The sequence below is a fragment of the Calidris pugnax genome, unplaced genomic scaffold (genome assembly GCF_001431845.1).
Source record: "Calidris pugnax isolate Ruff unplaced genomic scaffold, ASM143184v1 scaffold113, whole genome shotgun sequence".
NCBI lineage: Eukaryota > Metazoa > Chordata > Aves > Charadriiformes > Scolopacidae > Calidris > Calidris pugnax.
The window spans coordinates 222391-235968 of record NW_015090879.1 but is presented as its reverse complement, the minus strand read 5'-3'; the positions used below and the strand labels follow the sequence as shown (position 1 = coordinate 235968).

The window sequence follows — 13578 nt, the reverse complement described above, 5'->3', positions numbered from 1 at the left end:
AGACATTTGGGACCATCTCCAGCAGCCGTGTGCTGGACGCTCTTGTAAAACAGGGTCTCGGGTCTTTAATAACCTCAACTTATCCTGGTTATAGCTTTGAAGCCCTCAGGGGGACGATGCGTGGTCCCTAATGCCACCAGTGCAGGTGGCGTGTGGGGCTTGCTCAGGGGTGCTGCTGTCAGCAGCTCGTTAGCCACGTGGCATTAGCCCTGGGGCTGTCTCTGCCGTGGGACTGAGCGCCGTGGGAGCTGCCGTGTCCCGGCTCCCTGCCGGATCCTCCCTGCGGATCCTCGCTGGCATCTTCCAGGGGACACTCACGATGGCTTTGAGACCTCGTAAGGAAGGTTTTCCTTTATGGAGGAGGAGTGAGCAGCACCTTTTGGGGGGATAAATTGGGCGTAAGGCTGCTGACGAGGCGCTCTGCCGGCATTTTGGCCCCGGGAAGCAGCCAGGGTTGAGCAGGGTCTGGATGCTGATGAGTCACTGTCATCTCTGGTGAGGCCCTGGCTGGTGGCATCCTGTCCCCACTGTCCTCCCCATGTCCTGCCGTGGTGCATCCTCTGCTGCAGGAGACCAGGGAGGGGAGATCAAGAGGTTCTGGGTCTCCTGCATGCCCAGCTGGGAGGGGGGAATGCTGCCACCCTGCCGTGGGGGACAGGGTGGGTGACAAGAGGGCCCCAGGGGAGCTGGGCTGGTGCCAACGAGCCTGTGTGTCCTCTCCCTGCTGCACTAAAGGGATTTTTTCTGGAGTTGTGGCTCCATTGTGAAGATCTTAATCTCCGGTGTCCCAGTGCCGCTGCCTGGGGGCAGGCGGCTGGGAGAGCCCATGGGAGAGGCTCGGGGTGGGCTGGTGCCCCCCTGTTTTCTGTCTCTACCCTGCTTTTGGTGTGTCTTACCCCACTCCGGTCCCTCCAAGCTGGCGAGAGGAGTCGGGATGCTCCTCTACCCCCTGCATCGGCGGCGTTTGGGGCAGGATGTGGGGCCAGGAGCATCGGTGCTGGAGGGAGCATGGGTGCTGCCGTAGCCTGTTAGGACCCCGCATCTGCAGCTCCCTGACGCGATGCTGGGTCCCCAGGGCACCTTGGGCTGCCCCTCTGTGCCCTGGTGGGGGGGGTGGGCACATTGGCTGGTCTCTGGGGGCTCTCAGCATTAAGAATTAAGGAGCCAACCTCCCAAATCGGAGAGAAACCCCTGTGGGTGCTGCCAGCACAGCAGCCCCGCGTCCCCATCTCGGCGTGCAGGCAGAGCCGCTCTGACTCCTCCCTGCTGCTGCTTCTGTTTTTTTTTTCCCCCCTTATTTCTCTCCCACCCCTTCCTTTATGCTACCTTTTGCCAAGCTTCCCTGGGATTTTGTGTTTTTTATGTCCCCCCACCCCCCACCTTTCCCCAGTTTATCCTGCTTCCCACCCCCCATCTCCCCGCTCCGCCGCCCGATTCCTGCCCCCCCCGTTTGTGTTGGCGAGGGCTGTGCTCCAATTACCTCATATTTGGAGAGAAGGACGCCGCAGCCAATCCCCGCTCCCTCTGCTTTTAGGTCAAGTGATTTCTGAACTGCAGTGAGATGCTTTGAATTTGTCTTCTCCCAGCGCCCAGGCTGTAAGATGGCTGTCTGGAGCGGCGGCGGCGGCAGGGCTGGCGGGAGGGAGCGGCGGCAGCGACGGGCGGTGGGCGGCAGGGTGTACGGCGGGCGTTTGATCCCATGAAGCCCGTCTCGGGATTTATTCGGGAGCCGGCGACTCGCTTAACTGCCTTGCTGCCGGCACCGCGGAAGAGGAGGAGGAGGAGGAGGAGATGGGGAATTCTCTGGGCTGCGTTAAAGAGCCGAAGGAAAAAGCTGTGGGAAAGGCACCCCTGTCTCCCAAAAAACGGGTCCGCTTTAAACGGAGGCGGAGGGGGAAGAGGAGAGCGATGCCGGAGGCAGCCCCGCAGGAGGAGCCCCCGGCCCTGGGGGTGGCTGAGGATGAGGAGGCACCGAAGTCGAAGGCGGCCCCGCGGCAGGAGGGAGGAGAGGAGCTGGCTGGGAGCTGGCAGGGCGTCGGGGGGGACCCCAACCCTGCTGCGTCCCTGCACCCTGGGCTCATCGTGCAGGTGAAGGAGCGGTTTCAGGGAGAGGTGCAGAAAGCTCGGCTGGTGCTGGAGCCGCGGCGGTCGGCTGCGGCGGGGGCTGCCCTGGAGGAAGGCACCACCGTCATCGCCCGCTTGCTGGAGAACCCGGCCGAGAAGGGCTGCGAGAAGGCGGTGAGCCAGCTGGTCCAGCTGCAGAGGAGCGGCGCGGGCAACCGCCGGGCCGTGCTGCTGCCCCTGCCCCGGGGGACCAATGGCCGTACGGAGGGACTCCTGTCCCCATCAAGCACCACGTCCGGCCAGGAGCCGGCCAAGAGCTGGGAGCCGGTGGCCAGCACCACCCTGGATGCCTGGGGGAGAGGAGGCAGCAACGATCCCAGCTCCAGCACCGCATGGACCTGCTCCTCCATGGCAGAGCCGGGCACCGTTTCGGAGCTGTCTACGCCGTCCCCCATGGTGGATCAGCTGGAGAACCCCAGCATGGGGAGAACCTTGGGGTTGCCATCGTTTCGGGACGGGGAGGGAGATGGGCATGGACTGCCCGTCTCCCGCAGCCCGTCCTCCTTCAGCGGGCACAGCGGTGGCGCGGCCCGGAGCTCCTCGGGGTATGGCAGCGACCTGGCACGTCGGCCGGCCAAGGGTGCTGGAGCCAGTGTGACCACAGTGTCTCCTCCTAAAGGTGGCCGCTGGGCTCAGAGGGGGAGCTTGGGGACAGCCAGAGGAATGGTCAGTGTCTGTGTGTATCCTCGCCCCTTTTTTGGAGCAGGGTGGGGGGACTCGGTTGAGTGGACCCCAGGTCTTGGTGGCCCCTGGGGACAGTCATCTCGAGGAGGTGCAACCTTGTGGTGAGCGTGGGCAGGATGGCTCTGGTACAGGAAGATCCTGTGACACCTTTTCCCCTCTGAGCATCTCTGCTGGGAAAGCATCCCCTGGGGACCAACCATCGTGTCCTCTGCTCCAGTAGTGGTGGCCAGAGAGTGGCCGGAGAGCTGGTGGCTGTGGCTGGTGGTGCCACAGGTTCTCGGCGTGCTTGCTGTCATTGGTGGCACATACTCCCTCAGGGCTGCTGGGCTGGGTGTGAGTCTGGGATGTCCCTTGCCTGTGGGTGTCAGGTAGGTGGACATGGATATGCAGGGGATCTTTGCCTGCTCCGAGAGGAAGAGGAGGGGGATGATGCTGTGTTTGGGTTTGGAGCCCGTTGTTGCTCTTTGGAGGTGACAGGGCTGAAGGCACCTTTGGGTTTGGCCATGCTCTGCACGCCCCAGGACAAGCATGTGGTTGGAGGGGTAGGAAAGGGGCTGTGGCTCCCTGACACCTTTGCCGGGTTGGGACTGGTGTCACAGCCACCATCTGGCCTTCAGTGTCCTGCCACCGGTTGCTTGATGCATGAGGCTCATGTTGGAAGGGTTTGGAAGGGGCTGGCCCCAGGTCCCACAAGTTTCTGCTCCCTCTTCTCGCCGGAGCCTCCATAAATCTTTGTCCTGACACAGAGATGTGAAGAAAGGAGGGTGGAGCTGGTGCCTCATCCTGCACCTCTGTAAGCGCAGCTCTAGGAGGGTTCTCCTGCAAGGATGCCCTCGGGGAAAGGCCCAGCAGTTGGAGAACCCCAGTGCTGGGTGAATGTTTGAAAATAAAGGATTTATCTGAGCTGGGTGCCATGAGGAGCTCCCCGATGGGCAGTGACCCTGGAGAGCCCAGGTGGGGCACAGCCCATGGGTGGGTTTGTAGAAGGTTTCATTCTGCTCTTAATTAAGAGCTGCTGGGTAATCAGTATGGGGTGCTGGGCAGGTGGAGGTCTGTGGGTCCCTCCCTGCAGGCATGGAGGGTCCCATCCTGCTGCTCGCCCTGCACATCGCCCCGTCCATCCTGGCTTTGGGGCCGGGTCCTGGCATCCCTAAGGAAACCTGGCCTCCGGAGCTGGAGGAGTTAAAGGCAGCGCCGTCGGTGTGGCAGCGGCTGACAAAGAGCAGTTTTGTGTGTGATGAGCGTATCAGGCTCGGGGAGGGAGGTGAGCTGCGGCATACCAATTACACTGCCCAGCCTCGGCAGCATCCTCCCCGCCGGCAGCATCCTCATCCTCCCCAGTCCCCCCGGGTGCCGATCCTGCCGGATCCTGCCAGGCGGGATCCCTGTGTATTTTTTGGTGGGGGGAATAAAGCAACTGGGTGTTTTCCCGGTGGAGGGGGGGCTCGGAGGGACGGCGGGTAGGGCTGGGTCCTGGCACACCTTCTCCCTGCGGCGCCTGGGAGGGGGAATCCGGCGAGCAACCAGCCCGCCTTGCCTTTCCGCAGGCGCCCCGGAAAATACGTGAGGCTGACATCCTTCCCCTTTGTCTTGCCCCTTAATTAAGGGGAGGTAATTGTACTAATTGGGGAGCTGGAGGAGGATGGGTGAGGAGGAAGCTGTGCCAATCAGGAATATGCTGGCATGCGGAGACACGTGCGTTTTGTCACGTGCGAGTCTGGGATTTGCAGCCGGTCCTGGGCATCTGTCTGAGAGGGGTGTGTGGCTGTCAGTCCCTTCTGTCGGGGAAGTGGGTCACAGCACCCCTGCCACCAGCACCCCCTCCACCTGCATCTCACGGTGAGGCAGGGGGGAGACACACAATAACCTTCTCCCCATCCTTCCCTTTCCCGCTGGGATGGAGCTAGTAGCCCCGCTCCACGGAGCTCCACAGGCTGGAGGTCGGGGAGAGACCTCTGCCCCACACATGTTCTCAGATACCACCTCCGAGGGCTGTTTCCCATTTTTAAGTTGGGTTTCTTTTATTTTTTAACAACGTGATGCTCCAGGTGGAGCATCCCTTGGCAGCCCCAGTGAGGGATGGTGTTGGCGGTCCTCTCTTGGATGCTCCCTCACCGCCCAGTCGTGGGTGCTGCTGGATGGGGCTGACCATTACTGCGTGTCCAAGGGTGCTGGGGCTCCTCTTGGTGGGTGCTGGGCAGGAGCAGGGTTGATGCGGGAGCATTGCTGTCAGCGCAGCGTGTTTGGGGCAGGAAGAGACCTGCCTGAGCCCCCGTCTCACCAGGGTGGGCCCTGAGCCTTGGCTGGGGGGCACGGTGCCAGTGTAACGCACCAGGACGTGCCATGGGTAGTTCTGTGGCAAATGGCTGTGCCTGCCTGGATCTCCAGTTTTCCCAATCCACACCACATCCAAATGCTCTCCAGCAGGTCCAGTGGTCCATTCCCATGTCTGTGGGGATCCCCTGTCCCCCTCAGTGACCAGGAGCTTCCTCCTGCCCTTCCTGGCATCTGCCACATCTTGGCCAAATTCCTAGAATCTGGAGGTGCCTGGTGGTCGTTCCTCCTCCTCCATCACCCCATGGCTCTGCCGCTTCCTTGCAGATCTCCGACATCTACATCAGCGGGGAGTCGGGGGATATGTCAGCCAAGGAGAAGCTGCTTCTGTGGACACAGAAGGTGACGGCGGGTTACATCGGGGTGAAGTGCACCAACTTCTCATCATGCTGGAGCGATGGGAAGATGTTCAACGCGCTCATCCACAGATACAGGTAGGCAGGAAGGAGCAGCAGAGCATCGTTTGGGTGGGAGGAAGGGCTGGGGACCTTCCAGGGGTCCCTGTGCACCCCTGTGGTTGGGGATGGTCTGGATTGGTTGGAGATATAGGTGAGGCTTGCAGGGAGCAATGTCTCTTTTAACCTGGAAAAACATCTCTTCTGCCAGGTAGCTGGCCCCATCCTCTTGCCCCCCACCCTTTAGCTATCACTCAGCATGGATGAGCTCCCCTCTGTCTGCTCTTCTCCAGCTGAACAGCCCCAGGGCTCTCAGCCTTTCCTCACCAGAGAGATGCTCCAGTCCCTCATCATCCTCGTAGCCTCCACTGGACTCTTTCCAGCAGTTCCTTGTCTTTCTTGAACTGGGGGTCCCAGAACTGGACCCAGTGCTGCAGATGTGGCCTCAGCAGGGCAGAGGGGGAGGATGACCTCCCTCAATCTTTATCAACATTTACCAACATGTCATGACTCTGATGCTTGTCTTCCAGGCCAGATCTGGTGGACATGCAGCGGGTGCAGATCCAGAGTAACAGGGAGAACCTGGAACAAGCCTTTGAGATCGCCGAGCGGCTGGGGGTCACGCGGCTGCTGGACGCCGAAGGTGGGCAACCAGGGGAAGCAGCTGGTGTGGGGAGATACCAACCTCTCTGCCTCCTCCTGTTCCTCACCGCCTTTCTGCTTCCTTCTTGCCAGACGTGGACGTCCCCTCTCCGGATGAGAAATCCGTGATAACTTACGTGTCTTCAATCTATGATGCCTTTCCCAAAGTCCCTGAGGGAGGAGAAGGGATCAGTGCCATCGTAAGCATCGCTGTGGGGTGGGAGGCTGGGACAGTGATTTGGGAAGCAGCCAGTTGTTGCGGGAAGGGTTTGGGGGTTCCAGTGGTTGCAGTGCTCTGCAAGGATGCTCTCACCCCACAGGAGGTGGATTCGAGGTGGCTGGAGTACCAGAGCCGTGTGGAGTCCCTCATCTCCTGGATCAAGCAGCACACGATACTCATGTCAGATAAATCCTTCCCCCAGAACCCTGTAGAGCTAAAGGTGGGTCCTGGACAATGTCCATCCGTGGTGTCCCATGTGCTCGGCGCTGAGAGCTGGGTGGTGGCATTCTCCAGTGTGGTTTCTGATGAGCCTTTCTCATCGCAGGCACTTTATAACCAGTACATACACTTCAAAGAAACTGAAATCCCAGCAAAAGAGCAGGAAAAAGGAAGGATAGAGGAGCTCTACAAACTGTTAGAGGTAAGTGTCATCGTGGCAGCCCGGAGGCTTGTAGGTGGGAGTGTTGTGCTTTTAGCAAGCCTAAAGTGTGCTCAGTTTGGGTTTATTTTGGAATGGAGAAGTGGAAATAACCCTCAGGGTAAATGATGTAGCAAGCAGCACGCTGCAGGAGTGGAGGCAGAGCTGCTGCCTTACAGCCCCACTTCCCTTGCTGTAATTTCTCCCTGGCCAGCTGGAGGAGGAGGTATAGAAAATGCCATTCTGTTGATGTTTTCCTCAGGTATGGATTGAATTTGGGCGCATCAAGTTGCCCCAGGGCTACCACCCCAACGACGTGGAGGAGGAGTGGGGCAAGCTCATCATAGAGATGCTGGAGCGCGAGAAGCTGCTGCGGCCGGCAGTGGAGAGGTGGGTGCTCTGCCCGAGGCAGGCAGGGTCCCCTGAGGGGACATCCCCTGGCTGGAGGGACAGCCCAAAGCTTCTCTCTCATCTTTTTTCCCTCTACCATCGCAGGCTGGAATTGCTGCTACAAATCGCTAATAAAATCCAGAATGGTGCTCTGAGCTGTGAAGAAAAACTCACTCTCGCAAAGAACACACTGCAAGCTGTGAGTGTGAGGAGGTGTTTTCCCCACTCCTAATTTAATTTTTTGTTTGTTTGTTTTGTTTTGCTGCCTCTTCTTTTATGCCCTTCCCTACCCCTTTCTTCTGTGTGGGGTGGTGGGTTCCCCTGGACAACTTTCCTTTCTCTTCTGACATTGAGCCCATCCCAGAGGGGCTCTAGGGGCAGTGGTGGGTACCCGGTGATCTTGGGGACAGGGGGATGGCCTTGCCGTGCAGCAAGCTGCCTCTGAGGGTGGACTTCTGCAGAGGTGCTGGCTTGGAGGACACCTGCAGTTCTGGGGAAGCTTCTTGTATAATGAAGCTTAAAAACCCCAAAAATCTGTTTTATTTGTCTAAAAAACAGGCAGAAAGGACTCTGTTGCAGACTGTAGCTACCTGGACAGGGAGTGGATTTCTGAAGAGGGGTGTGTTCTTCTGGGAGAAAGAGATGTAAGGGTTGGGAGCTAAAAATGGTTAAACCCAAGCAAGAAATGAGATGCACATTTAAGTTCCTGTCCATGGGAGCGCATCTATCAGTAGAAGCTTTCAGTTCATCTGCAGGAGCTTCTCTAAAGGGGATGTCCTGGGTGTGGAGCGAGTGATGAACTCACATTCTTCTACTCAAGTCAAATTTGTGGATCAAAAGGTCTTTTTGGTCTTTAAGTGGATGCTAGGCTGCTCTGGAGGGTTGTCTCTGCCCATGTGCCTGGGGCTGAGGGGACCCAGCCCTCAGTGTCCTCTCTCTTGGCGCAGGACGCGGCTCACCTGGAGTCGGGGCAGCCGGTGCAGTACGAGTCCGACGTGGTCGTGTACCTGCAGGAGTGTGAGGGGCTCATCCGCCAGCTACAGGTGGATGTGCAGATCCTCCGGGATGAGAACTACTACCAGCTGGAGGAGCTGGTGTTCAGGTGAGAGGGGCCGTGTCCCGGATGGTCCATAGGTGGAGAAACATGGTCAGGGGCTGATGCACAGGGCTCCTCTGCTCTGTTGTGGGGAAGGAGGGAGTGTGTGTGCCCTGTCTCTGGAGGTGTTCGAGGCCAGGCTGGATGGGACTGGTCTAGTGGGAGGTGTCCCTGCCCAGGGGGTGGAACAAGATGATCTTTAAGGTCCCTTCCAACTCAAACCATTCTATGATCTTCTGACCCATGCTTTGCTTGCTCCTCCAGGATCATGCGGCTGCAAGACGAGCTGGTGACACTGAGGTTGGAATGCACTAACCTGTACAGGAAAGGCCATTTCTCCACCCTGGAGCTGGCGCCCACCTCCACGCTGAGCACCACGCACTTGAAGGGGGAGTCCCTGACCAAAGGGCTACACACCTCCTCCGCCTCCTGGTTCCGAAAGCCCATGACCAGGACAGAGCTGGTGGCTATCTCCTCTTCCGAAGATGAAGGCAGCCTCCGGTTTGTGTACGAGCTGCTGGCCTGGGTGGAGGAAATGCAGGTGAGTGCTGGTTCTCTGGGCCACATTACCTGCCTCCACTCACGCAATGTGGGAAGGTCGGAAGCTGGTCTGGGCTTTTTCCTGCCTTTGTCAGTGAACAATGGCTTTGATGGTTCAGTTTCTGGAAGGAACTGACACTTTTGTCTTGAGTTGGGTTTTCTGTCTTAGAATCATGGAATTGCTGAGGTTAGAAGGCACCTTTCAGATCACTGAGTCCAACCATCAACTTAACACAAAACCACCACTAAACCATATCTCTAAGCCTGTGTCTACCCATCTTTTAAATACCACCAGGGATGGTGACTCAACCACTTCCCTGGGCAGCCTGTTCCAAGGCTTAATGACCCTTTCACTGTAAAAACTTTTCCTAATATCCAATCTAAACCTCCCCTGGTGCAGCTTGAGGCCATGTCCTCTTGTCCTGTCTTGTGAACCTGCTGATCTTTGGGTATCTGAAGATCCCTTCAAAGCTGGAAGCAAATCTGTACTGATGCAGTCAGTCCTTTGCTCTTATGTGGACCTTGTGTAGGCTGTCCCAAAAATCATTCCGTGCTGGAGCACGTAGGACCTTCTCCCAGGACTGATGTGGTGTTTATTCCCTCTTGAGTGACCTAAGTGGTTTCCTTGCCCTCATGTCCTTGTGAGATATGCTTCTGCAGATGAGGAGCGCTGACTTGGACCTCTTGGCCTGTTTCAGATGAGACTGGAGCGGGCAGAGTGGGGCACTGACCTGCCAAGCGTGGAAACCCAACTGGAGACCCAGCAACACGTCCATACCAGTGTGGAGGACCTGGGCTCCAGCGTAAAGGAGGCCAGGATGTATGAGGTACGGTGGCACGGGCTGGGTGACACAGTGCATGGCACAACGTGTAGGGGAAGGTGAGGGCATCGGGATGGGCTCTTGTGGTCAGGCTGCCTGGGACAGAGGTGTTTTTTAAGGACGGAGCTTCTGAATTGACACTGGGCTGGTGGAAGAGGCTGCTGCCCTCAGCCATCCTCTTCATCTCCTCCTGCTCTCACAGAGCTGGGGAGAAGGATTTGGAGATGGGCTTTCAAGTGATGCTGTGTCAGCTAATAGGAGCATTTTTTGTCCCTCAGGGTAAAATGTCTCAGAATTTCCGCGCTAGCTACACAGAGACACTGGGCAAGCTGGAGACACAGTACTGCAAGCTGATGGTGAGTGGGCTCGGAGTGGGCTTGGAGCACTGGCCAGGGGTGTGGGGTCCATCCCTGCCACCCTGACATCCCTGCTCCAAGGCTGGAAAGGGGGGGAAGAAATGGGTCACCTTCAGAGCAAGGAAGAGGAATGACGCTTCCTTGTGTTCAGGAAACCTCGAGCTTCCGACTGAGGCACCTCCAGAGCTTGCACGGGTTTGTGTCTCGTGCCACCGCTGAGCTGATCTGGCTGAATGAGAAGGAGGAGGAGGAACTGGCCTACGACTGGAGCGACAACAACCCCAACATTGCGGCCAAGAGAAACTACTTCTCGGTGAGTGACTGGTGGGGAACCTTCAGCCACCAACAGACCTGAAGTCCCCAGAGGTTGGATGGTCCCTCCGAAGTCACTGAGCTTGTAGCTCACGAGCACAGCTGATGGAAAGGCTGTCCCTAGAGCAGAAAGTGCAAAAACATTTTTGTTCGGTTGTGTTTCAGTCGACAAGGCATCAAAAGATGCATGATGTTCGCATGATTTGGAACTAAAGTCATCTTTAACCAGCGTGGGGAAAAAAAAAAATCTGAGCTAAAGAGGAAAACTGATTCCTCTTTAAAGCAATGTAAATAAATTGCTGTCTTTCCCCAATCGCACTGTCTGGAACTCAGGAGGTCCCTGGGTGGGTTTCTAGTGTCCATGCCACATCTGCCCCGTGTGGTTGGTGCACAGGAGGCAGGATTCCCGTTGGGAACGGGCTGTGGTGCTCCCACCAGCCGTGCTGGTTTCCCGGGGACCCGCTGGTATTTATGGCTGTGCTCCCGTGCCGCTCGTTGTGTTTGTGGGACACCTGGTCCGAGGGAGGCTGCTCCCCATAGCTGGGACTTAGACTTTGCTTGTGTCCTTCCTGCAGGAGCTGACGACAGAGCTGGAGGAGAAGCAGGACATCTTCCGTTCCCTCCAAGACACAGCCGAGCTGCTGTCCCTGGAGAACCACCCGGCCAAGCAGACTGTAGAGGTGAGTGGACACATGGAGGAGCTGGGAGGAGCCCCAGGAATCAGCTGGCAGCAAATCTTCTCACCTGGGATGGGGAAACTTGCTGTCCCACCCTAGGGTGCCCTTATGGCCAGCCAGGGCTGATAACATGGGTTTCTTTTGGTGGTAGAAGAACATCAGTGCAGCCATAGAGCTGTTTTATTCTGGGGAATGCAAGGAGAAGCTCAAGGCCATTCCCAAATAATCCCTACCTCAAATTAAGACACAGATAGGCTTGTGCAGAGCATGGGCCTTTCCTGCCGTGAGGTGATGCAGGGAATGGCCTCGGCTCCCTTGGAGTTCTCCAGGCTCACAGGAAGCAAAGGGCTATGGGGACATGTTTCTCTCTGGGGTGGGAGAAATCCAGCCTGTGCCTACCACAGCCCCTGGCATCGCCAGCCCAGGGTCTGCCACCTCCTCCTCTTCGTGTCTGTGTCTAGCTCTGGCTGCAGCCAGATCTTGCGCATTGATGCACATCCCTCTGGCTGTAGCTGTGTCCTTCCTCTGACCCTCCTGGCTGGTAAATGCTCGTTATTCATTGCTGTTGGGTGCATTGTGTTCCTCAGGCCTACAGCGCTGCCGTGCAGACTCAGTGGCAGTGGATCAAGCAGCTCTGCCTGTGCGTGGAACAGCACGTGAAGGAGAACGCCGCCTATTTCCAGGTACTTGGGAGGGGCAGCCCAAATTTCCCCAGTCACCATCCGCTGTGTCCTGCTGGATGAGCTTCATACGCTGCTGCTCCCTTTGGGGGAGAGGGAGGGAAGGATTTGTGGTGCTCGTGAGGGCTGCTTTCTCCTGAATCATAGAATCACAGAATGGTTTGGGTTGGAAGGGACCTTAAAGCCCATCCAGTGCTACCCCCTGCCCTGGGCAGGGACACCTCCCACCAGACCAGGTTGCCCCAAGCCCCCTCCAACCTGGCCTTGCACCCCTCCAGGGACAGGGCAGCCACAGCTTCTCTGGGCAGCCTCGCCACCCTCACAGCAAAGAATTTGTTCTTAGTATCCAATCTAAATCTCCCCTCTTTAAGGTTAAAAACGTTTCCCCTCATCCTATCACTTCTCTCCCTCATAAAGAGTCTTTCCCATGTCTCCTACAGGCCCCATTTAGGGACTGGAAGGCTGCTGTAAGGTCTCTCTGGAGCCTTCTCTTCTCCAGGCTGAACATCCCCAACTGTCTCAGCCTGTCATCATAGGAGAGATGCTCCAGCCCTCCGAGTCATCTCTTTCTCCCTAGCTGCTCTCTGGGGGTGTCTCACTAGGGCCATAGGGATCATCTTCCTTGTAGTTCTGGCCATCCATGAGGGACTCTCACTGCCCTTGCAGCGCTGAGGTCAGAGTAGTGTTGGGAGCTGCTGGTTGAGGTCATAGAATCAAGAGTGGTCAGGGTTGGAAGGAACCTCTGGAGACCATCTAGTCCAACCCCCTCCCAGAGCAGGGTCACCCAGAGCAGGTTGGAAAGGATCACATCTAGGCATGGTTTGAATGTCTCCAGAGAAGGAGACTCCACAGCTTCTCTGGGCAGCCTGTTCCAGGGCTCTGGGACCCTCAAGAAATTTTTCCTCGTGTTGAGATGCTGGGGTGGTCCCTTGCCTGCCATGGGCTGCTGACTGCTCGGTGGACTTGTGCAGGTTTCTGTGACCCTCTTTGCCTTTGCAGTTCTTCAGCGATGCCCGGGAGTCGGAGACCTACCTGCGCAACCTGCAGGACTCCATCAAAAGGAAGTATTCTTGTGACCACAATACGAGCCTGACGCGGCTGGAGGACCTGCTGCAGGACTCCATGGTGGGTTCTGCGACATCCCCACTACCCTAGGCTGGGCGACGGGTGGCCTTCTTGCTCTGGTCCAGCAGCATTGCTTTGGGGCACCTCTTGCTTCCCAGGGTAAACTGGGCTCATTTTATTCCTGCAACAACACAGTTTCATGTGTTGTGGTTTGGTTCCCCATCTCAGTCAATGTTACACTTTTCCTTGGAGCTGCTCCATGGGTTTGTACGTGGCCATGGGGTGTAGGGTGTAATGTGGCCTGTGGTGGCCAGATCCCGGTCGTTACAGGGTCGTTGTTGATTAGTGACACTGGCCTCGGGGTGAAGAGCAGGCGGCGTGTGGTGTCTGTGCAAGCTCATAGCTTGAGATGGGGAAAAATAAAACATTTCAGCTGGTCCTTCCCCATCGGTGTCCATCATCCCGGTCTGCGTGGAGCCAGTCGTGTTCTGCTGATGGAGGTGTCACGCAGACTCGTAGGACTCTCCTGTTTCTGCTTTTGGGGTTGCTGGGAGCACAATGGGATGTGGAGAAATGCCTGCTCTTTATCAGGACCAAATCCCGTGTTAATCCATCGTGCTGTGCCGGTGGGGGGAGAGCCAGGGCTGCGGGGGGACGGGGGGCTCGGGGGCTCGGCAGTGCTGATCTCTGAGCATGTGGCCTGGCTTAGCCACGGCGTCACAGGGAGCAGGCGATGGGCGATTGTGCCCTGATCTCATTGTCCGAATTGGCCTGAAAAAAACTAAAACCAACCTAAAACCAAACCCCATGGAACCAAAGAGTCA

At 57.5% G+C, this 13578-nt stretch overlaps 1 protein-coding gene across 1 annotated transcript in view; it reads left to right on the top strand.

The window, feature by feature from the left end:
• MACF1 (microtubule-actin crosslinking factor 1) overlaps window positions 1–13578 on the top strand; it is a 151878-nt gene that overhangs the window by 42691 nt on the left and 95609 nt on the right. The window contains exons 6-20 of the mRNA XM_014946473.1: window positions 5410–5576; window positions 6068–6180; window positions 6273–6379; window positions 6500–6619; window positions 6725–6820; window positions 7080–7207; window positions 7313–7406; window positions 8155–8309; window positions 8568–8844; window positions 9542–9670; window positions 9943–10020; window positions 10172–10333; window positions 10908–11012; window positions 11597–11692; window positions 12689–12814. Of these exons, the coding sequence (XP_014801959.1) occupies window positions 5410–5576; window positions 6068–6180; window positions 6273–6379; window positions 6500–6619; window positions 6725–6820; window positions 7080–7207; window positions 7313–7406; window positions 8155–8309; window positions 8568–8844; window positions 9542–9670; window positions 9943–10020; window positions 10172–10333; window positions 10908–11012; window positions 11597–11692; window positions 12689–12814 (1953 nt within the window). The remainder of the gene's footprint in view (window positions 1–5409; window positions 5577–6067; window positions 6181–6272; window positions 6380–6499; window positions 6620–6724; window positions 6821–7079; window positions 7208–7312; window positions 7407–8154; window positions 8310–8567; window positions 8845–9541; window positions 9671–9942; window positions 10021–10171; window positions 10334–10907; window positions 11013–11596; window positions 11693–12688; window positions 12815–13578) is intronic.